General features: G+C 48.9%; 12 protein-coding genes across 12 annotated transcripts; 3 read left to right on the plus strand and 9 right to left on the minus strand.

The window, feature by feature from the left end:
• Window positions 1–457: 457 nt before the first annotated feature.
• BO94DRAFT_583791 (uncharacterized protein) lies at window positions 458–2,211 on the plus strand (the record flags this gene model as incomplete). The annotated part of the gene is made up of 2 exons (XM_025615581.1): window positions 458–593; window positions 665–2,211. 2 exons carry the CDS (start codon window positions 458–460, stop codon window positions 2,209–2,211), a joined length of 1,683 nt encoding a protein of 560 aa, XP_025469599.1.
• A 221-nt stretch (window positions 2,212–2,432) lies between these two features.
• On the plus strand, window positions 2,433–4,218 carry BO94DRAFT_617518 (uncharacterized protein). The gene is made up of 3 exons (XM_025616831.1): window positions 2,433–2,944; window positions 3,003–3,533; window positions 3,561–4,218. The coding sequence occupies exons 1-3, from the start codon at window positions 2,715–2,717 to the stop codon at window positions 4,108–4,110; spliced, it is 1,311 nt and encodes a 436-aa protein (XP_025469600.1). The 5' UTR covers window positions 2,433–2,714; the 3' UTR covers window positions 4,111–4,218.
• BO94DRAFT_573661 (uncharacterized protein) lies at window positions 4,102–5,081 on the minus strand. The gene is made up of 2 exons (XM_025614979.1): window positions 4,319–5,081; window positions 4,102–4,250 (listed from the first exon to the last, which is right to left on the minus strand). Exon 1 carries the CDS (start codon window positions 4,801–4,803, stop codon window positions 4,327–4,329), a length of 477 nt encoding a protein of 158 aa, XP_025469601.1. The 5' UTR covers window positions 4,804–5,081; the 3' UTR covers window positions 4,102–4,250; window positions 4,319–4,326.
• Window positions 5,082–5,637: 556 nt separating this feature from the next.
• Window positions 5,638–7,175, minus strand: BO94DRAFT_583794 (glycosyltransferase family 69 protein; the record flags this gene model as incomplete). Its single annotated transcript, XM_025615582.1, has 2 exons — window positions 5,638–6,584; window positions 6,695–7,175. The coding sequence occupies 2 exons, from the start codon at window positions 7,173–7,175 to the stop codon at window positions 5,638–5,640; spliced, it is 1,428 nt and encodes a 475-aa protein (XP_025469602.1).
• A 383-nt stretch (window positions 7,176–7,558) lies between these two features.
• On the minus strand, window positions 7,559–8,969 carry BO94DRAFT_382123 (WD40 repeat domain-containing protein). The gene has a single exon (XM_025607271.1). The coding sequence runs from the start codon at window positions 8,766–8,768 to the stop codon at window positions 7,938–7,940; it is 831 nt and encodes a 276-aa protein (XP_025469603.1). The 5' UTR covers window positions 8,769–8,969; the 3' UTR covers window positions 7,559–7,937.
• Window positions 8,828–9,424, minus strand: BO94DRAFT_617531 (WD40 repeat domain-containing protein; the record flags this gene model as incomplete). Its single annotated transcript, XM_025616832.1, has 1 exon — window positions 8,828–9,424. The coding sequence occupies one exon, from the start codon at window positions 9,422–9,424 to the stop codon at window positions 8,828–8,830; it is 597 nt and encodes a 198-aa protein (XP_025469604.1).
• A 284-nt stretch (window positions 9,425–9,708) lies between these two features.
• BO94DRAFT_488534 (DNA-directed DNA polymerase POL5) lies at window positions 9,709–13,021 on the plus strand. The gene is made up of 5 exons (XM_025609068.1): window positions 9,709–10,177; window positions 10,232–10,817; window positions 10,866–11,671; window positions 11,720–12,022; window positions 12,071–13,021. Exons 1-5 carry the CDS (start codon window positions 9,806–9,808, stop codon window positions 12,941–12,943), a joined length of 2,940 nt encoding a protein of 979 aa, XP_025469605.1. The 5' UTR covers window positions 9,709–9,805; the 3' UTR covers window positions 12,944–13,021.
• On the minus strand, window positions 13,010–14,358 carry BO94DRAFT_564581 (MOSC domain-containing protein; the record flags this gene model as incomplete). Its single annotated transcript, XM_025614435.1, has 3 exons — window positions 13,010–14,060; window positions 14,297–14,300; window positions 14,335–14,358. 3 exons carry the CDS (start codon window positions 14,356–14,358, stop codon window positions 13,069–13,071), a joined length of 1,020 nt encoding a protein of 339 aa, XP_025469606.1. The 3' UTR covers window positions 13,010–13,068.
• Window positions 14,359–15,425: 1,067 nt separating this feature from the next.
• BO94DRAFT_428708 (uncharacterized protein) lies at window positions 15,426–16,455 on the minus strand (the record flags this gene model as incomplete). The annotated part of the gene is made up of 2 exons (XM_025607468.1): window positions 15,426–15,599; window positions 15,877–16,455. Coding segments are annotated over 2 exons (753 nt in total), but the record flags the coding sequence as incomplete, so codon positions are not given.
• A 1,617-nt stretch (window positions 16,456–18,072) lies between these two features.
• BO94DRAFT_461706 (phosphotransferase enzyme family protein) lies at window positions 18,073–19,584 on the minus strand (the record flags this gene model as incomplete). Its single annotated transcript, XM_025607946.1, has 3 exons — window positions 18,073–18,779; window positions 18,830–19,057; window positions 19,110–19,584. 3 exons carry the CDS (start codon window positions 19,582–19,584, stop codon window positions 18,073–18,075), a joined length of 1,410 nt encoding a protein of 469 aa, XP_025469608.1.
• A 3,536-nt stretch (window positions 19,585–23,120) lies between these two features.
• Window positions 23,121–23,479, minus strand: BO94DRAFT_583800 (uncharacterized protein; the record flags this gene model as incomplete). The annotated part of the gene is made up of 2 exons (XM_025615583.1): window positions 23,121–23,407; window positions 23,461–23,479. The coding sequence occupies 2 exons, from the start codon at window positions 23,477–23,479 to the stop codon at window positions 23,121–23,123; spliced, it is 306 nt and encodes a 101-aa protein (XP_025469609.1).
• An 807-nt stretch (window positions 23,480–24,286) lies between these two features.
• Window positions 24,287–24,655, minus strand: BO94DRAFT_461369 (uncharacterized protein; the record flags this gene model as incomplete). The annotated part of the gene is made up of 1 exon (XM_025607923.1): window positions 24,287–24,655. The coding sequence occupies one exon, from the start codon at window positions 24,653–24,655 to the stop codon at window positions 24,287–24,289; it is 369 nt and encodes a 122-aa protein (XP_025469610.1).
• Window positions 24,656–24,859: the final 204 nt, after the last annotated feature.

Genomic DNA, 24,859 nt, shown 5'->3' on the forward strand with positions numbered 1-24,859 from the left:
TATACAGATCTAAGTTCTCTACAATAGATACGATTAATTGCTCAGGACATTGCAGGATACAGTTTGTCAGCATAGTAGGGAGATGAGGTACATCAATAAATAATTACCAGTCTGACCTGTAACGATACCATCCCTAGATCCAAACAACCAATCAACACATGGGCAAAGGTGACGTTTCAATACCTCGAACCATCAACGGGGATCACCGCCTCCACAGAATTCTGAACTTGAAAGCTAACTACAATTTCCGGGTTTCGCACGGTTTGACCCTTCACTCTGTTCAAATTGGGTTGCACTACCACCTGCGAGAAACTGACACGATTCCACTTCAGGTGTTATTTAAAGCCCATATCTCCTGTGCTAGCTGCTGCACCTTGGTGTTTCGAGCCAACTCTCTACCACACGATAACCCCCTCCTACCCTCTTTCCTGGTCATAAGGCAGCCAGCAAGATCACAATGGGAACTCGAGGGCTTGAAATCGTGCGCTTCAACCGGCGTTACTACATTCGATATAACCAGTACGACAGCTACTACGAAGGTCTTGGTGCTCAGATTGTCGCCAGCATCCCCACAGACCCTGAGGAATACCAGAGTAGGCCGTAAGGAATGATATGTGCTTTGCAGCAAACTAATAGTTTACAGAGTGGCTCAAGTTAATGTGAGCCGAGTACGCGGCCATAGAAAGTGCCCTTGAAGCCCATGTCTACGAGATCCGCGACGGTATCGAACCAAACTATTCGCTGTTCTCCGAATTCGAGGAGCTTCCTTCCGAGCTGCCGCGACTGGATAGCCACGATGCCGAGTACATCTACATCATCAACCTCGATCGCGAAGTTCTTACCATGAACTACAGCATACACTGGAAGCTGGGAAATATCCCGCGTCAGGACAACCTATGGATTCGCGCCATCGCAAATAGCATCTATATGTACAAGCCTACTATTTCCCTTGATGTTTGCCCAGAAGAGTGTATGGGCTCGCTGGCTTTGGAGTTGCCAAAGCCGAAAGGGGTGATCGAATTCGGATGTCGCTACGTAACCCCGAAAACAAACATAACAGACGCGCCAAAGGCGTTTCTCACTCGTGTTCTGGCCAAAGTCCTTGTTCAATACAAGGAGGAGATCATTAGATTTGGAAGGGAGTGGAGCGCCGACTCATTTCCCTTTCGTGAGTTGGCTTTTGCTCTTGTCTCGATTGCCTCCGGCCAGTCCAAATTCCATTCTATTCCGGCACAGCTGTGTAATCCTTGGACCTGCGCAGCATGGAATTGCAACCTGAACCACATAGGCCAGTCACCTGGATTGCTTGACAAAGAATGGGCCGGCGATAGTGCTCCGTTACTGGAGTTTGGCTCCTCGTCCCATCGACCGGGCGAGCCTCCAGGGACATCGCCTACGGAGACAATATACTGGCTCGAGGACGTGCTTGTCAGTCTTACATTGGTGATTGACGATAGGGCCATCATGAAGGCCGTTGACTGGGGCATCAAACAGGGACGCACCAGCTTTCAGATCGTCGTCCTATCGCTATTTGAAGTGGTTTTCGCAGAGGTGTCCCCCGAAGATGGTGGGGATTTCTTCATTAAACTAAGCGAGGCCGTTAACCTCTCGCCTCTGCATGCAAATTACTGTGTGAGCACACACCCGCGCACGCGCCCGGAGGTGAAATCTGGGATGAAGGCCCGACATCACCGCGGTGAGCTCCTGATGAAGTCGAACTGCACAGGGACTATTCGAAGACTACGGACACAGTTCCCTGGGCTTGCGGCACTTGTCAACTTCTTCGAAGTCGCTGCGAACCGCCGCGCAGCGTCGAAATCGCGAGGTACCTTGCCACTGGTGATTTACAGCCGGATTCTGGACTTTCTGGACTATGATACGTGGAAGACCTGCTTGTTCGTACCGACCATCCGCTCCTGTTGTCTCCGCAAGTACAGGCTTGATGATCGGGTGAGCATTGTGGCAGGGCCTTTTGTGAGGTTGAAACAGAACTTTCACAAGGACCGTCTGATGTCCTTCAATTTTGAAAGCATACAAACGGGCAAGATTCTTCCGATGGTGGAGTTTCCGCGTAGCTTTCAGATGCAGGAGTACAATTGGATGCCGATGATTGGCAGGGATAGGACCGCGGTCATGTTGGATGTGGCTATTCAGTTTCAGCCGGCGGAGGATATGCCCGTGGAGGCCGACAGCGATGATGAGCAAGAGTAGTTCTGCTATGTTTCAAACTTACCTTGACTGATTTTCATATTCATTACAGACTGAGTAACTGATTCTAGGGATTGGAAAATGGACCGTCAGCAGTTCAAATTATGACTAAAGCTTTTGTGGCTAGACAGAGGTAAATCTTATCAACTAGCGGCCCAGCTGAATATATGACTTTATCTGATTGATTCAGACCCAGAGATAGATAGTAGAAATATTGTTACCTACCAGTCTCCAAATAAACCTAAGAATAGAGAAATCCGGTAGGCTACATCTATTCGTACTCGTATCCGGGAGCCACCCGGCTATGGCACCGCCCAGTCCCCACCCCCCACAGTCCACCAGGCACCAACCAGGGGGGTGGGGCTAACCGATAAACATAAACCTCTACCTAGTACCTAGTACCTAAGAACATAAGACCTACAATTTACACCTACCTACCTACTACTCAACAAAAGAATCAATCACTCCATACTTCATCATCATCCGCACAGCCCGAACACAAAGCAATGACACACATACACCCCCCCACTACCGAAGAAACATGTAAACGCCGCCTCCTCCTAATCTACATCCACGGCTTCATGGGCTCGGAAGCCAGTTTCGGGGATTTCCCGGCCCACGTGCACAGTTCCCTGAAAGAGGTACTGGATGAGTCACATGTTATTTATACTCGGATTTATCCTCGGTATAAATCCCGGGGGGAGATTAGTATGGCGGTGGAGAATTTTAGGGCTTGGTATGTCATTAAAATGGTAGAAATACTAGTATGGGATATGGGCTGATTGTATGTGTAGGTTATCACCCCACATAGCAGATGATCTTGATGTGATTCTCTTGGGACATAGTCTTGGTGGAATAGTGGCTGCGGATGTAGCGTTGCTTTCTGCCTCCGAGGCATCAACAACAACAACACCTACCCTCACGAATCGCACTCGGATATTGGGGCTTGTTAACTTCGACGTCCCATTCCTAGGTCTCCATCCTCATGTCATCCCAACGGGGATTAGAGGACTATTCCGCAGGAAAGAAGACCCTACTTCAATTGACACAACCAACGGCATCCCCGATACAGCAACAGATGCATTATTCGACCCCCCATTCGTCAACGACGTACACCTTGTCGAACGAGACCGGATCAATGGGATAATGCACTTCATTCAGAAGAATCATCAGCATTTGGTGCGGTCGATCTATGAGAGGGTTTTGTCGCCGTATAGGTTTGCCGGGGGGTTGAATAATTATGGGATGCTGAGGAGGAGGTATCAACGGTTGATGGTGTTGGAGGGGGGGGATGGGGATGGGAGTCTGAGCGGGGGGAGGGTGAGGTTTGTTAATTATTATACGTTGAGTAGTGGGGTTGTTGGGGAGGGGGAGGAAGGGAAGGTTAAGAGGAGGGGGAAAGGGAGGGAGGAAATGGTGACGGTGCACGATTCGGCTTTGCTAGAAACGGAAACGTGTACTGTGTATGCGTCCCCGTCAAAGTCAGCAGAGCAGCTGCAATTCACGAATTCGCTCTCCACACTCGACCTATCCACAGATGAGGATAGCACCGCGGCATCGGAATGCTCACTGGAAGTTACAGAGAGCAGTATCCAGGAAAACAACAGCATCGCGACACAAGTGGACAAGGCTACAAAGAAAGCCCCCTCCAAACCACACAAATTTGTGCTCATGCCCTCACATCATTGGAAACACGGAGACAATTCACTCTGGGTACCGGTGCAGATGGAAAACATGGACGAAGTCACAGCACATCAATCGATGTTTGTGCCACATGGGGATGGACGAAGTTACGAAAAGCTAATTGGAGAGGTGGTATCGCAAATAGAGAGTTGGGTTAAGGATGATCTAAGTGAAAGGTTGCTTCAGGCAGAAAGTAGAAGTAGTATGGAACTGAAATGAGATGATGCTAGACAATATCCTTGTGGTTGCCCCCAATGGTTTAAATGCATGATCCATCCCAATTGCCAACCAGCTTAACAACCACCGCCCAGATCTTTTCAACACAACCACTGTCTAAAGCATGTCTCTTTCCAATTGACCTACTTCAAGTCAGTCCCTTCAACCAACCTAAGCAAGCTGATAACCAAAAAGAGGTCTGTATACGCACCCCACACCCTAGCAAGAGCTCTCACAAGTATAAGAGCAAGAGATCACCGCATCGTCATCACGTTTGGCCGTGCAAAAAGCGCAGCAGTCACCACAACAAGCGCTGTCCCCAGGGTCACAGCGGTTTCCGGCTTTTTGGCAGCGACCTTCGAGTGCGTTGAAGATGGAATCATCTGCTGGATGGGCAGTAATGAAGCCACTGAGGGCGAGGAGAAGGGCTGTGATTGCAAAGTAGCGCATGGTGGGAGTTTTAATAGAAATGAGTTCAAAGTGAGGATGAGTTTTCTGATTGTGAGAAAAGGCAGACAATTGGTGTTTGGGGGTGGTAGAAGAAAAGATCGTGGCACCACTTGGCAGCAAAACAAGCTTTATTAGAAGGTCAGACCACGTCTGCCTAGAATCGCTCTTATCGTTCCCCTCTCTTGAGCATTCGCGAGGTGTATACCAAACGACTCCGAGGGGAGAATTAGTGCTGACGCTGCGCATTCTTTTGCTTTTTGTCTGCAGGCAAGCCACCAATGCTTGGTCGTCGATAGGAAATGTCTCACATTTCTGCTCAGGACTGCCAAAATAAATTGACTAAGGCGTCCTACTTACAGATGCGGTATTTTCTCTCACATCAAGCAGATACACCAAGATATGTTTGCTGCGAGACCTGCCGTTCAGGCGTGCCATTTAGCGGGGAAGATATCCCAGTTGCAGGGATTATATCTACCAGCACGGACAATCTCTGATCCGGCTGTAGATAAGGCTGAGTTCAATTCCTGTGTCCAAGAGTATCTCCTTCGCTAAGCAACTATCGGCGTCGAACATGGGCGTTGTGATATTGACAATCCAGACAGTAAAAATGCCGGATTTAACCGTATTGACTCAGGGGAGGAGCGATGGAATAGAATGATCAACCGATACGCTTACCTTTTCCGCGTGGAAGCTCTGTCTGTTCTTATCCAGACTGAGCTGCAGTCCGTGTATGCGCTAGCATTTTGTCTAGTATGTTTCCATGCCATTCGGGGATGATCTGGTCGGGACAAGTGATCTGTCTTCACCTACCAGGTGCGTTTCCATGTCGCGCCGGTAGACAGGGGACGGTCACCCTAGATCAGAGTAAGAGATCAGCTCTGCATGATAGTGCTCACCATCCATGATGTAATTAAAGCATAGCTTTCACTGTATGTTGATTTAGATCCCAAGACATAGACCGAGAATGACCATGGAGAATCGTGTCATGGTGGTAACTGCGATAAGAACCCCCCCTGCTAATAAGACATTTACATAGAAAGAAGACGAATAAAAAGTGAAGGTAGATATTGTCCAGTCTACCTACGCCCCTTCAGCCATACTCCGGGCCGGAACCGGGACAGACGCCCAACCTCCTTCTCCATCTTCCTTCCGGGGTTTAAGAAGCTGCAGGTCCCACCGGCCACAAAAGCCACCAGGTCTGGCAGCCCGCGTCACCTTGGCGAACTCGCCCTGATTATCATCCCAGACCAGCTCCTGCGATTCACGGCCCGGGATCTCGATTCGACGCGGGTTGTGAATGGGAAGGCCGACCACGCGGCTGAGGAGTCCATGAATGGGCGAATACAACCTCTCTACTCGCCGGGTAATTGCAAGCCAGCTTAACGATCGTGGATCATAGGCCACGCGAACAAACGGGTTCATATATATTCCAGTATCCTCTTCTTCTTCTGCTGGAATAGAAGGTAGACGCTGGATATCCGCATGAATCAAGCAACATTCGGATGCCTCCCAGAAGAGATCCTCTTCGCCGCGGAACTGGACCGGCGTATGGCGTCCGCGGTGGTGGGACAAGAGTGAATTTGTGGAGCCGTCATGCTGGAAGAATGCAGCGTCAAAAGCCACCATGCCACCCCAGCAACTGCGAACCCGGACGGCATCGGTGCCGAGCAAGACATAGTGGCGACTGTGCGCCTTACCGGCGGTAGTGAACCATGGATGAAATGGAATGCCCATGCTGTAGCCTTCAAGGTCGCGAGACGCAAAGGTATCATAGAACTTGAATGGGTTGATGAAGTCGACCGCACACGCCGCGCGGTAGTCGGGCCCATCTCCGTCATGGGAATGCATAGAAAAGAGAAGCTGCAGGGCGTCGACGGGATTAAAGTAGACATCATTCAAGAAGAGCAGGCGATCGAAGCGATGCGGTTGCTGTTGCAGGGGCCGCAACGCCCGGTTGCGCACCTCGGCCAGATAAGCGACGCGTCGAACGTGCGTCGACCCATCCGGCAGGGTGACGGTAGGAAAACCTGTGAAGTCAAAGTGCTTATCATACACGATTGTCTTATTGCAGGAGACCCGATCAGCCAGGTGCTGCATGCCTCTTCGCCGGCCGGACCGCTGTCATTTTCATAAATACTCAGATGGACCCGGTCTGGTCCCAGCATGTCAATCAGATCTAAGAGGCTTTGGCCCCAGGAGCCTCCAGCAAGGACACCGAGTTTATCATATAGACTGACGGCAATAAAGATGGTTGAATTGTATGGATTGCCTCGGCCGGGGGTGGTGGATTGTTGCACAGCTGCCTGTAGCGCACGATAATGGGGCGGCAAATGGGTGTATGAGGGCCAAAAGGCAAAGGTGAAGGTGATGAGACCCAGAAGGGTGCAGATCAGGAAAGTGATAACCCCACGCACTGTCAAGAGGGATCTAAAGATGCGACGCCTTATCCTTCGACTCACCCCTCCTGTGACCCAGAGCAGGGGATACTGGATTGGGAAGATACCAGGGGGTCTGGAATAAAAGCCCGAGGATTCAAACCTTGCCAGCTCAACCTCTTCATTTTCCTCGAAGGAAGCGCGAGCAAGAGGTTTGTACCATCCTCTAGTCAGGCGTGCCATTTGAATCCCGACCACAGTCTGCAAGCCGCGAAGACAGTGAATTTAACATTGAGTTGAACGTCCGTACGGCTTTCATATCTCTCTCCGTACTTTCTAGTGATTAAAGGGTTAGTAGGAGAATCCAGGGGAATCGGTTTGCTGCTGCCTATAGTGGATCAGGACCCTGATGCTAAAAAGAAAACCAGCGGGGAAGTCTTTGGCTCTCTCAGTCTCGCCTAATTGCTAAGCCCTGCCGCTAAGCCCGGCCCTCCCCCACGCCCATCGGACCCCATTGACTGCGCCCAAGCTTTTGGCTTGGCCTCTTAGCCACGCTTAGAGCCTCCTAGTCCGACATCATTACGTCCTTGACGTCAAAAATAATGGAGATCACATACAAGTTACCCCCAGTAACCTCCAGATCAAGGACGCTCCTCTGTCTCGTTCAAAACCAGCCTAACCTAACCAACCCTATAACCGTTCATCTTTAGTTGCCAACGCTAAGTCGAGACCCAACCCACGAAGCTACACTAGTACCTAGCCGCAGCGACTAACAAACCCTTTCCATTCACATCTGAGACATGTTATATTACGAGTCAAAAAACCACTCACCGGAAGAGAAGCTGAAGCCAATGAGGACAATCTCTGTTGCATGTGCCAACAACCCAGGAGGTGGTACGTTGCTTAGAGTGAAAGGACATACCATAAATCACGACTATTACAATACAAAAGAAAGAGCCCATTACCTCCACACGCTACCTCAAATAACAAGAGACCCTTTCCCAATCAAGCTTCCGAAGTATCCCTGACTGTTCGATGTTCCGAACTGTCAAATTCGATTGTAGTAGCCGACCCACCAGGATAGTGCAGAGCAACTGAGTGGTACGGAGCGACTGAGGGATCCGCACATTCCAATCCAAAAGGCCTGTTACCTCGAGGAAGTAAGATGAGCTCCTTTCCACCCTCTAGAAGACACTCCCGACCTTCTTTCAGAGTGATTTCTTTCCCCATGGGGCCCAGGTTTGGGTCAGTAATTGATGCCACTCGGACGAGTCCCTTTTCCGTACAAAGCCATTGTTCATCTCTGGAAAAGGTTAGATTTGATAAGGTAGCACCATCCATCTTGAGCTTTCTCATTTCGATCTCTCCCATCTTCTTCCTGGTTTTTGTATGCAACAGCGTAATTGACCCACCACTCGCGGTTGCAATTAGCTCGCCACTTGGAGAGATTTCCGAAACAAAGCCCCCCCGAATCTCCGCCACAAGGGTACCCGTGTTGATATCCCAGATCTCGCCAGTACGACCATGACCACGACCACAACCGGAAACCACCAGCCGACCATGGGGAGAAATATAGCATTTGAATATGTCCACATCGGAATCGATTGTCCGGATGTGGTTACCAGATCTTATATCCCATAGCTCAATGCTGCGCTTTTGGCCCGTGGGAACAGTGAATACAAAGGCGACCATCCCTGTCTCGGGTGACATTGTGGCTGGCCAGATTTCATACCGACGGTTTTGAGGTATTGGAAGAACAGCACTCTGCAGTGAATTCCACGAATCAACATCCCAGATAGTCACTCGGAAAGATGAAGTTATTGTTATAACTCTCATTCCATCTCGTGATTAAAGGCTTTCACAGGACCTGACTTAGTGCCCTGGAGCGATAGAGTTCAATGAAGCCCTTGAGTTTTCATATCCCAAACTAGCAGGGAGTTCCGCTCCACAGTGATCATGAATGTACCATTTGGAGACAGGGCACGAAAAGATCCCGTCTTATGAACCAAGTCATTCCCCACCATCGAGGCACCTGAGATCCATTCCAGAATGAGTGCTGAACTGTGATAGGCGAGAATCAAGTTCCCATGGGGAGATATTGTCATCTTGGTCGAGAATTGTTTAAAAGGGAGGGATTGGTCTTCGGATGATTCGAACTTCTTCTGCAACTTTCCGGTGCTGGCTTCCCAAATCCGGATCCCCTTCGTTGAAGCGACCATCACATGAGTGCCAGTCTGCGGAAGCCATGCCACGCAAGTGTCAGTTCCCCAGTACTCCAAATCAGCATCCTCAAAGCTCGTACGAAAGGTGGGGCGTGCGAGATTCCATACTTGGAGTCGACCTTGTTCTGAAACTGCGAATAGAAGCCTGCCATCAGGGGGAGATGTGGCAACCGTGGTAGAGCCGATGCTCATGCCAGATCGCAGATGCGTTGTGTCCGGATCCCAGAATTGCACCGTCCCTTCTCGTGAGACATATCTTTTAAATCCCATCAAGAAAGAACGACGCGGACTGCCTGGCATGGTCTTCACCCCCTTGGATATATTCCAGTCCTCAAGAGTCTCCAGAAAGAATACTGCGAAAGATGGAATGGAATACTCGGTAGGCGGGTAAGATTCCAGAACGATGATTGGTGGAGCGGACAGGAATCTAGTACTAGTTCTTACTAAAAGTGGAAGCTCCGTCTGGGGTCGCGCTAACCCGCTTCGGCCAGGCGCCTCATAAATTTTCGGAAGCGGAATCGAATGGCAGCCAACTCCTCCATCCCAGTTGCGGTTGGCCCCTCCCAGCGACCTGTTTTCCATCCGTTCATCATTTACGGGTTACTCTCCTAGTCGATTGCTGGCCGGGAATTCATCCCATCTTTTTCCGCAATGGCACAGCATCATGCCGCGTCCAAGAAGCGGCGTCGCGAGCCGTTCAACGTCGACACCAAATTGGTCGAGATCTATGAGGATCTCGCCAGTGAAAAGGACGACATCAGACTGAAGGCTGCCCAACTCCTGGTCTCACAGTTTACCCCGGACAAGAACCCCGCCGATGACCAGATCAAAAAGGTTTTGCAAAGACTCTTCCGTGGTCTCTGCAGCAGCCGTAAGGCCGCCCGAATCGGCTTTTCCATCGCCTTGACCGAGGTCATTTCTCAGGTCTTTGGCTCTCCGCGGGACTCTTCCGAGTTGAGCATCTCTACCGTGATGAACATTTGGGAGTCACAGACCAACGCTACCGGTGGTGAGTCCGGTCAGGTATGAATTCCCGTGCATATCCACTGGAATGCAATGCTTACATTTCTACTACAGGAACAAAGAGACCATCACTTTGGTCGTCTGTTTGGCGCGGAGGCCATCATCAAGTCATCCATCTTGTTCAAGGCCGGTGTGCCCTTCAATGAGTGGACCAAGCTTCTGGACCTTGTGTTTGAGCTGGCCAAAAAGAAGCCATGGCTCCGGGAGGAATGTGGCTGGATTATCTATCGCTGCATCTTCGAACTCGCGGCTCAGAAGGCCGAGGCCAAATTCGTGGAATCGGCTCTTGATCGTTTGTGCTCGAACGAGCTTGCGCGGACCCCCGAGGGTGTGGCCATTTGGCTTGCAGCTAAGGATCTGTTCCCGGATGTGCAATTCCCAGGCAAGGTCTGGAAGCACGACGACCCTCTCGATGTGCGCGAGAGAAACCAGTTGGCCAAGGTTATGAAGGAGTCTTCCACTGCCGAGTCCGAAAGCGAGGGTGGAAAGGCCAAATCGTCCGGAGTGTGGAACTCGAAGCTTCACTTTGCCTGGGACACTGTTATCTCCAGGCTCGGCGACGCGCCGGTGAAGGAGACATCTAAGTCGAAGTCTTCGGGTCGTCTTAGCTTCGTTGACTTCTGGACGGAAGTTGTCGACAGTAAGTGGCTTTCTCACTTTCTGAATTCCGACTAACAACAGTTTGTAGACGGTCTTTTTTCCTCCTCTTCGTCAGAGGAGCGTAAATACTGGGGCTTCCTTCTTTTCAACAAGGTCATCAACGAAAGCCCGTTGAAATTGGCTTCCCTGGTGTTCACAAAGAACCTCGTCAGGTGTCTGATGAACCAGCTTGCCGTCGAGGACAGATATCTGCACCGCATGGCCGTCAAGGCTGCCAAGGCTATTCAGACCCGCGTTTCAAAGGAGCCCGCATTTGCTGCCGCTTCTGTCCACGGTCTCATGGGCCCATCTGGGTCTGTGAGTTTCGATCAAGCCACCAAGACGAAGACAGTAGAAAAGATCGTTGTGGAAGCCAATTTGGACGCCCTGAAACAGATCGTTCCGCTTTTCGTATCTCTCCTTGCGTCTCCGGGGACGACTGACAGCAAGGCTGCCGCATCAAGCCGTCAGGTCTTGGCTGGCTTGCTCCTGTCCATCGTTCGTGCCCGGGCTTCGGCTAGCGAAGCTGAAGAGGGTATGCAGAAGGTTCTCGAGCAGATTCTGTTCGCTTTTGTCCGCTTGGCCTATTTCAAGCATAACGAGGGGGATGAAAACCAGTCTGCTGTCCCGCCTTTGACTGAGCAGACACAGGAACTCTTCCGGAGCCGGATCAACTCGTGTATTAACAGTCTCATTGCTACCGAGAAGTATGCGGGAGTTCCGTATGCTGTTGTTCGCAAAATCCGTGACGCAGTCGAGTCGGAGGAACACGGCAAGTTTATCATCAACATGGACGACGCCATCCAAGAGTCGGTGAAGGGCGCCTTTAAGTCGCTGAAGAAACTCTCCAACATGGTAAGCCCATCTTCAAAGCTACTCTGTTCTTTTACTGACCCTACGCAGGAGAAGGGTGACAAGGCCAGCATCGATGCTTTCAAGCTGCTTTACTCTTTGACAATCCTCCAAGTGTACAACGGTGATGCCGATGCTGCTTCCATGCTGGAAGAACTCGACTTTTGTTACACTAAGATCTTTGGCGACAAAAAGTCCAAGAAGGAGGAGACGTCGGATGCTTCGGATGCTTTGGTAGAAATTCTTCTGAGTTTCGCTTCGAAGCAATCCCAACTCTTCCGCCGCATGAGTGAACAGGTCTTTGGTGCTTTCGCAGACAGCATCACGGAAAACGGCCTGGAGTCGTTGACTTCTGTAGGTTCCACGCTGAACTTCCTCGCATCTAAACTAACGTCTTGCCAGATTCTGGAAGCGAAAGAAAGTCTGGCTGGTCAGCAAGAGATGTTCGACCAGCAGGACGACGAAGGCGACGAGGATATGATGGATGTCGACGAGGAAGACAGCGACGTCGAAGTTGTTGAAGCAGCAGGCTCCGGCGATGAGAGCGACGATGACGAGGCAGAGGAAGAGTCGGACGACGATGCCAATGACGAGGAAGAAGCCCTCTTCGAGGCCAAACTCGCCGAGGCCCTCGGCACCCACCGCGCCGACAAGGACCTGAACGAGGATTCGGAAGGTTCGGACGCCGACATGAACGACGACGAGATGGAGGAGATAGACACGCAGCTCGTCAAGGTGTTCAAGGCTCGTCGTGACGCTCTAGGCCAGAAGAAGGACAAGAAGGATGCCAAGGAGAACATGGTCAACTTCAAGAACCGCGTCCTCGATCTCCTCGAGATCTACGTGAAGAAGTGCCACTCGAAGCTCCTGGCTCTTGACCTTCTTCTCCCCCTGCTGCGACTGACGCGCCGCTCCACCGTCAAGCAGATCTCCAACAAAGCCAGCGGGGTGCTCCGTGAATACACTAAGCACTGCAAGGGCACTGCGCTCCCCTCACTGGAGTCGACCGAGCCCGTCTGGGATCTGTTGAAATCGATCCACACCGAAGCCACCCACAGTGGGCCGCCTGCGCATGCATCCGGCTGCAGCCAGGCCAGTCTACTGGTGGTGAAGACCCTGGCGGCGCATGACAAGCAGACCATTGCGGGGGCTGTGGACGTCTACGCGGAGACGCGAAAGGCGCAGCTGCTCAGCAAGAAATGCCACGTCCAGCCATCGTTCTTCACGGACTGGAACAATTGGTGTGTTTCTTCGAGCAAGCAGATGAAGAACTAGTTGAGCTAGTTAGATACATTTACGGGATGCTTCCCAACATGTAATATACTGCATTCCTATAAATATAGCGAACTCCACAACTTTTCTCCACCACCCCTACCCCATTTTCTTATATAAAATCTCCACTAAAACCCCGTAATATACCTATGCCCGTCCGTCTCCTCGACGACCTCAAACCGCATGCCCACCTCCACGACCCCCTCATTCCTCGGGGCACTCAACATGCCAAAACACGGCTTATACTTCATGCCCTCATCCACCCTCCGATACGCCATGAGAGTATCCCACGGCTGCTTAGGATGCTTAACCGCCGTATCAGGATCTACATTAGGGACCTGACACCTGGCACACCTCGCCACAACATCCAACTCCAGCGCTTTCCCTTTGCCCTCCCCATCCGGCAAAATCCTCACCACCTTCCACGAATCCTCCTCCCACGGCACGACCCCCTTAACCACAATATTCGGTCTAAACCTCTCGACCATAATCCTCTCCTGACCCCCTCCTTCCAACCTCCCATTCAACTCCTCCATGGACGCCTCCGACGCAACCAAAACCGGATGCACATCGGGAAAAAACGTATGCTGTTCCCGTCCCAACACCCTCGGATCCGCATTTCCCTTCAGCACCCTCGGCGTCGGCCCCTTGTACACCAACGCGACATCCCGTCCCAAGAACTCACTAAACAGTCCATTCACCTCCGCACCATAAACGTACCCATCCGTCACATTATCCCAGATTTTGACTGTCGCGAGGGTGGTATTCTCTGCTAGCCAGGCGGGGGATGGCGCTGCCGGGATGGAGATTATCCTTTTGGAAAAAGATGGAATGGAGAGAGTGAGTGTTGTGAAGGTGGGGTCTAGGGCTGTGGTGATAAGTGTCATGGTGGGGTTTTGGCGAATGGTGATGAATTCGTGGGTTGTGGCGTCGATGAACATCCAGCGGCGGTCGAGGGAGAGACCGTGTTTGTTGAGGGTGGTTTTGGGGAGGGTGAGGCCGCGGCAGGATTTGATGGGGTAGATGTGGAGGGAGAGGATGGTGCTGGGGTGGGTTTTTAGGGGGGTTTGGATGTTAGGTGGAGGTGGTGGAGGAGGGAGGAGAGGAAGTTGGGGGTTTGCTGTTGGGTTTGAGGAGGGGGAGGAGGAGGAAGGGGATGGAGAGGAGGAGGATGGCGAGGCTGGTGGTGAGGAGGAGGGGGGAGTCCATGTTGTTTTTGATGTTGTTGTAGACAATAGTGGAGTGAGGAGAGGGGAAGGAAGAGAGAGAAGAAAAGAGAGAAACAGAGTAGATAGCAGATAAGATATAGCCGCAGGGTTTGATATGCAACTAAGGTGAGAGCTTAATTTGACTAACTATACTGGCATTAGTTAGTGGTGGGTTGTGAGTCACACATGCCAGAATTGATCTTGGGTCATTCCTTGGCAATTGGATGCAGAAATACTTGCTATTTATCTTCCCTCTCAATTTGGTGTCAGCTAGCCAGTCATGACAGAGATATTGATGTCACTGCTTTTGTGGTGTCACGGCACGCCTTATCGCACGTGACCAGTCCTATGGTACCCTAGTAATCACGTGATGGTCGCGGTTCTTTCTGTCTCGTGCTCAGTGTTCACCTTCCTCCTTATTTTCCCGCCGTTGATAGCCTTTCTTAGCTATTTTTTATTGTATTACGCAACGCTTCTTTGCTATAGCAATGTTCTTAGGCAGGTCCCTCAATATACATCACAAGAAGTGATGACCCCCATCATCCATCATATGGAATGCAGGGCCCATTTCATCAAATAGACAAACTTGAGGTCTTGCGTTGCTTCGCAATATGATCATTGACAAGAAGTAATATGAGATTGATGGCAGCCATATGACAAGATAAAATATATCTAACACTATCTCAACACCTACTCATACATATCTAGACTCTTCTCATACCAAGTTCACAATGGTTTTCCAATCAACCATTGATCTTTCAAACTCGCTATCCATAGCATCCAGCTCTATAACACCCTTTCGTTCATACAGCTCCTCCACTTCACCCTTGACCCTTTGCAACAAGAGCCCTTTGCATTTGGCAGGAGTCGACCAAAGATGGTTATCTGGATCATCTATCTGGATCATCTATCTGGATCAACACCAGAAATCTCAAATCGACCAGTTCCGGGAACTTATCAGTTTCGACATCCAGGTGAACGGTATAGTTGACTTCGGACCCCAACGGACTACAGTCCTTTATCCTCCAGGCTAAAGGGCCATTCCTCTTCATCACCTGAGGCTGCGTCAAAGGAATGGAAGGTGCTTTTAGGCAAAGAACCTTCCTGGCTAGGGTACTAAAATCATTGACTTTGTCCACCGGCGGGAACTTACTAGCATCCACACATTCAACCAGAGACGTTCCCTTTTGGACATCATTCTCATCAAAAGTGATCCCCTTTGCGGATGCCCATGACCAGGTGGGGAAATGTTCAGTCTCACGCCTGCCTGTCCCTGTCCAGAGAAGTCCTTTCTCTGGGCATGAACTAAAGATTCCACCAAAGTACTGGTCTTGGTGCCTCTCGGAAAGGTACCTCACAATGCCATTAATCGCATCCAGGCGGTCACTGGGAAACGATAGGTCTGTTGTCGCGTAATACTCGACGAACTCGAGCCATTTGGATCCCAAAACCTCCTCTCGAGGGGCAGCCACAATTTGGCGCGCGTTCATTAAGTGAGAGTAGGGATCATTTTTGGACGAAAGGAGGTTTATCCCCGCCAGGCTCTGTCTTCCTAGGCTTTCGTGCCAGATTCCCTTGCGACATTCCCAAAAAAAGACCGCGCTGGGTCCAATGCAAGATGCGGCGTGAAAGCAACCATTCCTGTAAACACCACCCACGTCGCATCAATGGGGCGTCTCTGAGCTCTCCTCTCAGATACAACTTGGGGTGATATGTGGAGTATTCCACTTCCCTGGTGATTTCCGGTTCACGCGAAGCAAGTTTTGGATGCCACGACTGTCGCATCAGTCGTCGCTCCGTCAGGAAACTATGTGAACTATCAGGGGAACTGGATACCGAAATACAGCACATGGCATTGGTGTAATAACTTGCCATTTTTGTGCCTTCGCGCCTCAGGTCGTCATAATACCCGTCGTCGCTGGGTTGAATTATACAGATGGCATCGATCCAGATATAACGGATTTCCAAAGCTCGCGTGAGACTGATGGCATCGCGGATAGTTGCTGGGAATTTGTCAACTTCCAAGCTGTCTAGTCGGTGGTGTAGGTTGAAACGGGTGGTTTTTGCAGTATCATTGCATTCCCCCCAGCAGTAGCTAAGGATCAGATACTCTATCCTATCCGTTATTTCACGCTGGGCACTTGTTTCTATCACCTTGATAGGGCTAGTGGCCGATGGACCAAGATCGATCAGCCGCGTGGGCAACTGGCCTGACGTTTCTTTCTCAGCCTGTTGGCACTCGACGTGCTCGGCACAGCAACGCTGCATCCATGGCCGGATTCTCCGTTCGACCAAATCTTTCAGCTCGGTTTGCACTTCTCCTGGTTAACCCCTGCAATGACGTTAGCATTCAAACTCGGTCTGCACTGCACTATTCCCTTATTACCTTCAGCTATCTTGAGGAATCTCTCCTGGAAGCATTGAGATGCATTTATCCCCACCATCATTTCGAACCAACGATTGATATTGTGGTGTGCGGATAGTGATCGATAGGTATGATACCGCTGTTACTGGACGATTTCAAGTTTGAGATACCCAAACAATGCAAGCTGATCAATTTATCTCCTAGATCTATGGATGTGGGCAGAGCAGGGATACAATTATATAGACTTCCTGGCTTTTAACCTATACAACTACAAGGCTAAGTTCATACGACCGCGAGGTTGAATCGACAAAGAAAATTGCAGTACAAAGACATCAAGTCTCTATATGCACTGAAACACTTCGCATATTTGATATAGGTATTCCCAGTCCAGGCCCGGTCACTAGCAAGATAACTCCCCAGGTCCGCTGACTATTCCCGAAAAATAAAAAAAGGGAACAAATACCTATTTTACAGAGAATGGCCATGAGGTTCATTATCTCGAACTCAAATGTCATTATCAGGTCACGGTCTTTGTTACTGCCCTGATGAAAGAACCAACCGGGAGACACCCTTGGCATTCTAAGCATCTCACCATAATTAAGCTTGTACAACGCGTTCCTTTTTGCTACGTGATCCAACCTGGATCTTCACTTTCCCCTGTATCCTTCCCGCTATATATCAGAAATAATCCGATCGACCCAACCGCTGCGCCACCATCAAATTCTTTTATCTTCTACCTTCCCAAGCTCATATGTGCCTTTGAGCCTTACTCCCCACAGCCGTAGCACAAAATCCATGGTCTGACATATTCTCCTCCCGCGATTCTCCCTAAATCTCAGCGACAACTCCCCAACAACATCCCCTCATTCCATGACTAACATAATCGATCTCAGTGGCTGGGTTGCACAGCCGACAATGATCTATATGGAGATCTCCGCTCCCGCTCTGCTACTCCACCCCAAGACCCCATTCACTGATGGGAATTATCCCCGTCCAGCTGAATCTCATCATATCATACCTCGCACTGGACACCCACACAAAGCCTGTGTTCGGGACGGAGCTCAGGTAAGAGATTATTTCTACCATATATGAAGGGTCTGTAGGGTGGGTGTGACTGAACCGGTTTGTTCCTGCGGGGTACGTACTACTTCGGCTGGGAGATATATGAGTAGTTGGCTATTATGGTCCTGGAGAAGGAAGGGGTATGATCAAGTGAGATTTACATGTAATTTTTATGCCGAAGAGTAAGATGAGACGAGACGAGACGAGACGAGCTGGAGGTGTGGGTGTGGGTGGTGTCGACGATGAAGGGAGAAAGAAGGAAAGTATTTTACAATGGATACTGGAGTCAAGTGCCAAGTATGTCGATACAAGATGCAGGCGCTCTGTGCACCAAAGCCGGGATAGTATAGGACTATGGAGATACAACGTGTGTGTGTAATGCGCTTTTATGAAGCAAAGCAGAAGATGACGAAGATTGAAGAGCAATATCCGACTGTCTAGTAATAGAAAGAAGCGGGGGGTTTTCTTTTCTTGGTTGTGAAAACGTATGGGTGGTATTATTGACATTCTTCACGGTCTCTGAATAACCACCCCTTTTCCAAAAGAGAGATGTCTTCTTGGTCCCCTTCCGCAGTAGCAATCAAAGAGGCTTTGAGCTCCGCAACTTTCCGGACACAATCGTCGTACTTTTCACTGCTGATCCAACCATCTTCATTAACGCCACCGAGTTGATCCCGCCAATGCTCCACGACTTTGTTAAGGCTGAACCATAGCTCCTCTTGCTCATGAAATCCAGATGTCTCGGAATCGGAGAATTCGACAGGACATGAGACACCTGCTGTCTCGGGGAGATGAGGCCAGTATTCAATAATCCGAAGTAGAGCGCCCTTCAAAGTCATCGTGTTTCCATTCCACTGTCTGCCGGCTCTGTCGATAAGGTGCTGACGAGGGAAGAGGATAGGGTCACGAAGGGTTTCGAGATGTGGCTTGTTCAGGTGACCGTTGAAGATACGGTAGTAATAAAAGAGAAGACGGCGGCGATAGAGTTCGTCAGCTGCGGCTTTCTCCTCAGCGGGCGTTGCTTCGTGATGTGTTGGGGGCGTTGGTTCTATGAGTTCGGAGGAGGGTTCAGGATCTGGACTTTCGAATACACGGGGATAACCAGCAGCAAGGAAACGTGGCTCGATCTTGGAATGTTGCCAGTCGATGATACAAGATATTGTACCGGTTTCGGGCGAAATGAAGATATTATTTGGGTTCAGATCTTAGGAATATTAGGTAAGATACATCATTTGAGGGGAAGATCCAGCGTACCTGGATGACGGAGAGTTGGGCGGTTAAATGGACTCGACATGTCTTTGGGGATCAGGTATGGCACCAGTGTGAGATACTTGTCTAAGAGATCAATATAGGCTTCGGGATACTTGACCCCGGGGAAGACGCCATTATGTGGAAAGTCAAGCTCTACTGGCTTTCCGATGCGTCGAGCCCATTCTATTTCTTTCTCTGCAATGGATGCAAGGTACCTCTTGGGGTCATTCCCTGAAATAATTAGACAAATGGGCCAGATGAGGCTCAGGATGGATACACTCACAGGGCCCACGATCGAGATCAAAGGTAGCACGTGCCCCATGCCAAAACATATAGTCTGCAGTTGGGCCGATGCAGAAGATTTCCGAGTGACCGTCGTTGTCAGTATTAGTATCATATAAAGATGCTTGAAGCTCAGTGGGGATATCTCTCTTGTAATAGATACTCCCTATAGATCCGAAAGGGATATCGAAGAATTGTCTCTCAATTTCGACGAAACTAGAGGCAAGTTTATGTCGCTGTTTCTTGCTCATACTAAGCCACATAGTTGCCAAATTGACACCTGAAGCTTTTTCCATGAGAGTATATTCGATACCGACAGGATTGTTGTTCGAAGACGAGTATCCATAAACCATTGGTACAGGAATATTTCTGGAATGAAGATATTGCAAAGTAGCAGCTTCGCTGGCGGTGGCATAGTGTTTCGGCCCCGCAATACTGTATGGAGTTTTAGCAATCACCTGAAACCCATCTTCCATTGTCACAAGAAAGACGCGATTGAAGCCCCCTTCCGCGATCTTAGAAATGCACGTAGCATGCCCGTGGGCTCGGCCCAGGTGCTTTTCAGTCTCTCGCAGAAGAGCATCTGGATCGAATTCAATGTAGCGTTCTTGTAATCGAGTTGTTTCGTTGTAAATGAATCTACCCGATGTGTAAGAGAATAACTCCGAGTTTCTTGGAGTGTCTAAATAGAAGCCGTGTTAGCAACTGATAATGCACACGAAAAGAATACTGATCACTGACTCATTGTGTGCAATGTTTTGCAGATTGGGGCAACGTGCGAAACATGCCGGAAAGAAGATTGGACACGCCGAATAAGTGATCGCATCTTCATTTCAACATGGAGCGAAATTGTGAGGTTGATGTTGACTGCTGATTCATTCAAGAGACAAATAACGTAATCGGTAAGCGGGTCGGCCATGTAAGCGGGTCGGCCACCTCCACCCGATTTCCACGACTAGGTGAGATTCAAGCGCCTTTATCAACAAAACAATTGCATTTTGATAGAAGAACTAATTAGTAAGTGTATTAGGACATCTAACCCTAGTATGCCCCCGAACATGACAATTAGAACACTGCGGTGGCGCGCGTACGCGTGGTCTAACTGCAGGAAGCGCTGGATCCCTAGATACAGTATCTTGAGCTTCAATGACCTGATTCTCTTGCTGAAATCGCTCCTGGCCCTCCTGGATGGAAAGGCCTTCTGCTGCAGCAAGCTGCTTAGTAGATTTCTTTTGCTTTTTAAGCTTCTTCTCATTTGCAGCTCGTAAATCATGAATTTCTTGACGCGCAAGAGCTGCCTCAATTAAGGCTAATTCACTGCATTTGATAATCTTATCTAATCGTACCTCTAAGGAAGAGCTAGGACTCTGTGAGCGTGTTCCTTGCTGCGTACGCCTTTCAAGAAGCTTTCTCTTTACTGAAGATGCCTGCTTCTCAAGCTGTCTAGTAGTATAGGGTGTCTTAGGCACTGAATTGGTTGACCGACTGCCTGGTGGTGTGGGAGTCTTTAGTTGAATAGTCAACTGACTGAGCACTCGCTCTGGGTTATATGGAACTAACCCAGTAGCAGAGAAACCACTGCAGATATTTCTAGTAGTATAGATATCTGTACGCGCCTTAAGGAAGGCCTCAAGAAAGTCAAGCTTGTCGATATGGTTAATTCCAAGGTACATTTTCTGCTCCACTAAGCCTCCGTACACACGCTTTAGTGGTGAGAAGCAGCCAACATCCAGAGGCTGTAGTAGATGCGAAGAATGAGCAGGCATGCAGATAGGAATAGTATTATTCTCACTGCATATCTGGTCGAATTAAGGTGTTAAATGACTGCCATGGCCATCGAGAACTAGGAGGCGGTATTTTCCAGTTGTACGCGCAGTATTTGCAGGAATAAAAAGCTTTTTAAGCCAGCGAAGGCCTATCTCATCATTAGTCCAGCCATTAGGACTAAGCTCAATCCTCCAGTTATGTGGTAGATTGTACTGATACCAACCCTCTATATGGACCTTTCCCTTGAAGATTATACAAGACAGAAGTACCCATCTAGAGGCATTAGTACACTTAATAGAAGTAACCCATTCCCGATTACCTGGCTGTACGAGAGGTGTTTTCCCGTAGAATTCAGCTCTAGTTACTACTTTAGCAGTAGCAACTAGGCTCATAGCAAAGCCAGTCTCATTGAAGTTATAGATATCTTCAGGTATAATCCCATGCTGTATTATAGTGATTTGTACGCGGTCAAACCACTCTCTAATAATCTTAGGGTCTTCACATTGAGCACGCTGATAGCTATATCGGCGAGAAAAGCATGTCTTCAATTCATCACGTTGTTGAATAAAGTTGTATACCCATTTCTGTCCAACTGATTGAATGGGTGTAGTATCACGCGCAGTAAGAAGAATATTGGCTATTTCTCGTATATGAGATGGTCGGGGAGGTGCTCCATATTGAATAAGTGATAGGATCCATCGTATAAGCGATTCCTCTTCAGTTTGAGTTATCTTATGAGAGTTGGCGCGTGTATTCTTGCAAAAAGTCTTTCCATGTAATCGGTCTTGAAGTGTTGAGCGGGGTATATCATAAACACGCGCTGCCTCACGAATATTAGAGATTTCATGTTTTTTTAAAGCAGAGATGGCTAGTAGAATCCTGCCCTCTTGCTCAGTTGAATCTCTTGATTTTTGACGCGCTTTTGGAGGCATGGTTGGTGGTTGAATTGAGCGAGGTTTTCGACCGGGGCCAAAAACGCGTGAGGTGGCCGACCCGCTTACATGGCCGACCCGCTTACCGATTACGTTACGAGGGACCGTAGCAGAGTCTGAACTGAGAAGGTGTAGGTGTCTCCGCCAAGAGACTAAGACCCGTCTTGTCAAGACACTACCTATGTCAAAATATTGAGATTCATTCCAGCACCTTTATAGTTGTAGTAATGAGTATTGGAAAGCCGAATGTCCCCTTGATTTCCACCGAGGAAAGCGTTGGGCAGGGGCCAACGTGATTGGCTAACCTCCTTTGTCAGCCGGCTAGTATCTTTGAAGACAATGCATTCCTATGCTCCTACGCTTTCCTACTCTCTCCTACTCGCTCCCACTCTTTCCTATCCGGCTTATTGTATTACCACTTGTTACTTTTGCTATTAATTACATCTACTCGCTGGTGACTGTGTTATGATCTACCCAGTTTGGACTTTGGGGCGTCATTTATCCACACTGTATTTGATCTGTACCAGATCACGATACGTAGTTTCTCACAATCAATATACACAATGAACCCTACTGTAAATCGAAATATTTGTCCAGAATCGTGACTCAATAATAATAATAATGCAAAGATGCCTGAATTGCGGATTAGTCACACCCGACCGTGGGGCAGGGGCTAGAAAACCCCGATGAGGAGGAACCCCGCGGCCTGCAAATTATCTCTTTTTGATGCACGGTACTTCTTTTCTGCAACACGATTCATTACTTCTTGTTCCTGATCTTGATATTGTCGTTCGGATTTCATCCATTGCTTACGACATTATTTTGTTCACACCACTGGAAATCTTGTCAGAAAGATCTTTTTGTTTTTCTTTTCATCTTTCATTGGCGAGCAACTTTCTTCGAGACTTGGAACAGAACATCAGAGCATGGCCGACAAAAGTGAGGTCATACCCGTAGTTGATTTCGCCGATGATGGAGAACAACTAAAGAAGCTTGTTCAAGCAAAGGTCTGAATCGCGGAGTTCATCAGTCGATGCTGCTCGGTGTTGCAATCAGTCTACAATACGATTCTAAGATTTATTTCTGTAGGTCAAAAGGGATGTTGTTTTGGAAAAAGAATGGACTACCGGTGTCGATCTCGAGACTGTATATCCGTCAATACCAGCCCTCATTCTAAGAAAAACAGCGCCTGGGGCGCTGTAAGAGTCGATACTAGCCCTGTATTGAATGAGGTTTCGGGACCAGGACTAAGCTCGGGAATTTCCATCATCATCATCAAACCAGGAGAAACGTGCAGGATTTATCAAAATCCCTCAATTCGATGCTTCCGGTTCTCTGAATAGGTCTCGTGATAATCGAATATGGCTGATCAACGCCTCGCTCGCTCTTAGAGAAAGCTCAAGTCGTGCAGTCTTCTCCGACGATACGTCTATGTTTATATCGATAGACGGTAATGGCGATCCGAACAACGGACATACCATTTGCAACACCGAGGAGCTAGCCTGATTCTGTTGGAGAAACTCGATGAGTTCACGGAGGGTGAAATTGACGACTGTCGAAGGAGGCTGGCTTGTGATTTCCTTGACCTCTGAGCTATGGCCTGTGTGATGTCAGAGAATTATTTCTCTCTTTTGAAAGTGTATTTGAACAAACCATGAGAAAATCGTTTCATGAATGATTGATCACAAATCTCTGCCGCCTTTGCAATCAAACCATGTGAGAAATGCGATATGCTCTCAAACCAACGGTGCATTTCCAAGACCTCATCATCACCAATTTTCTGAATAGCAGAAACAGAGGCAGCAATGGCGACAAGCAAGAATGCGCATCCTCCTTGACGATGTAATATACCAATCAGTGTTTTCCGCGCTCTCGATCTTCCATAACGTTGTGTTGTAGACAAAGTAGAGGATAGAGGGTCATCGTTTAAAAGGTTTAGGTTGGATTGTAGCCGCTCAAGTTGATAATCTAATAAAGGCAGTTCCCTTTCACTGGAAGTTTTCCTCTCTCTCTCTCCAGAAGGTCGACAAACTTAGGCTTTGAAGGTTTGGACTTCTTTCTAGTGGTTGGCATGTTAATGTAGCCAGATGAACAAAGGGGATGTTTTGGGAACAAGAGCAATAAAATGGAGAGAGTAGGAAGGAGTAGGAGAGACTAAGAGAAAATAGTAAACGGTAAGAGAGAGTAGGAGAGGAGAGGAGAGAGTGAGAGAGAGTAGGAGAGGAGGAGAGAGAGTGGGAGAGAGTAGGAGGAGAGAATGACTGCGGGGAATGAAGCCGAGCAAGATTTACCCCACTCTGGGGTTGATCTGATTAGTCCAATCATGTTGAGTTATGCATGATCGATCCAAGTAGAATGAATCAAAGCACGTGCTCGGACTATGTGTGATAGTAACAATTCTGCACCTATTTATCCCCTGGAGAGTAGATACATAGTAAACCAGAAAGTGTTCGTCAGCTTGATTCTATATCGGTCGTCATCAAAGCCCTTCCAGGGAGCTCTTAACCGCAGCCTCAAATGTTTCGTCATCCGGATTGGTCCCTTTATCAATGTACATCGTCGCCATCACTGCGTGTGTGCCTCCGTTGTTGTCGCGCCATTCCTTAATCGTGGAGGGGACTTTCCCGGCGTTGGGTTGTAGTTGGAATTTGTGATATTCCTTGCCGTCTTCTTTCGTGATGATGCCGTCGTAGTCCCAACGAACTCCGTAACGAAGAAGATCTGCCTGAGTCTTTGGCCATACTGGCTTTCCTCGGGCAGCGGTCGGGCTGAAGAACTTCTTGAGGTCAACTGGACGGCCCATCACGACCTTACCCACTCCGACAATGGACTTGAAAAGTTTTCCCATGGTGGTTTGATCTTATCCGGTAATGTTATTGATAGGCTTTCTGGAAGGCTACAAGAAATCTCTCACCTTTGCTTAGGCAGCTGCAAACAGAATAATGATAAAAGATAAAGGAACAGATTATCTATGACTGAACCAAAAGATGGTGATATGAATTACGAAGTTGTGAGGGACTCGGCGGCCTTTTTAAGTTGAGAGGACTGATAT

This window comes from Aspergillus sclerotioniger (genome assembly GCF_003184525.1).
Source record: "Aspergillus sclerotioniger CBS 115572 chromosome Unknown BO94scaffold_8, whole genome shotgun sequence".
NCBI classification, from domain to species: domain Eukaryota; kingdom Fungi; phylum Ascomycota; class Eurotiomycetes; order Eurotiales; family Aspergillaceae; genus Aspergillus; species Aspergillus sclerotioniger.

Bases quoted from the DNA above. Each gene is read 5' to 3' on its own strand.
- BO94DRAFT_617518 (XM_025616831.1), top strand. From the start codon at position 2,715: ATGACACACATACACCCCCCCACTACCGAAGAAACATGTAAACGCCGC. The intron at 2,945-3,002 runs GTATGTCATTAA...TTGTATGTGTAG, and splicing joins GTGGAGAATTTTAGGGCTTG to GTTATCACCCCACATAGCAG. The intron at 3,534-3,560 runs GTTTGTTAATTA...TACGTTGAGTAG, and splicing joins CTGAGCGGGGGGAGGGTGAG to TGGGGTTGTTGGGGAGGGGG.
- BO94DRAFT_573661 (XM_025614979.1), bottom strand. From the start codon at position 4,803: ATGCGCAGCGTCAGCACTAATTCTCCCCTCGGAGTCGTTTGGTATACA.
- BO94DRAFT_382123 (XM_025607271.1), bottom strand. From the start codon at position 8,768: ATGAGAGTTATAACAATAACTTCATCTTTCCGAGTGACTATCTGGGAT.
- BO94DRAFT_488534 (XM_025609068.1), top strand. From the start codon at position 9,806: ATGGCACAGCATCATGCCGCGTCCAAGAAGCGGCGTCGCGAGCCGTTC. The intron at 10,818-10,865 runs GTAAGTGGCTTT...AACAGTTTGTAG, and splicing joins CTGGACGGAAGTTGTCGACA to ACGGTCTTTTTTCCTCCTCT. The intron at 11,672-11,719 runs GTAAGCCCATCT...GACCCTACGCAG, and splicing joins TGAAGAAACTCTCCAACATG to GAGAAGGGTGACAAGGCCAG.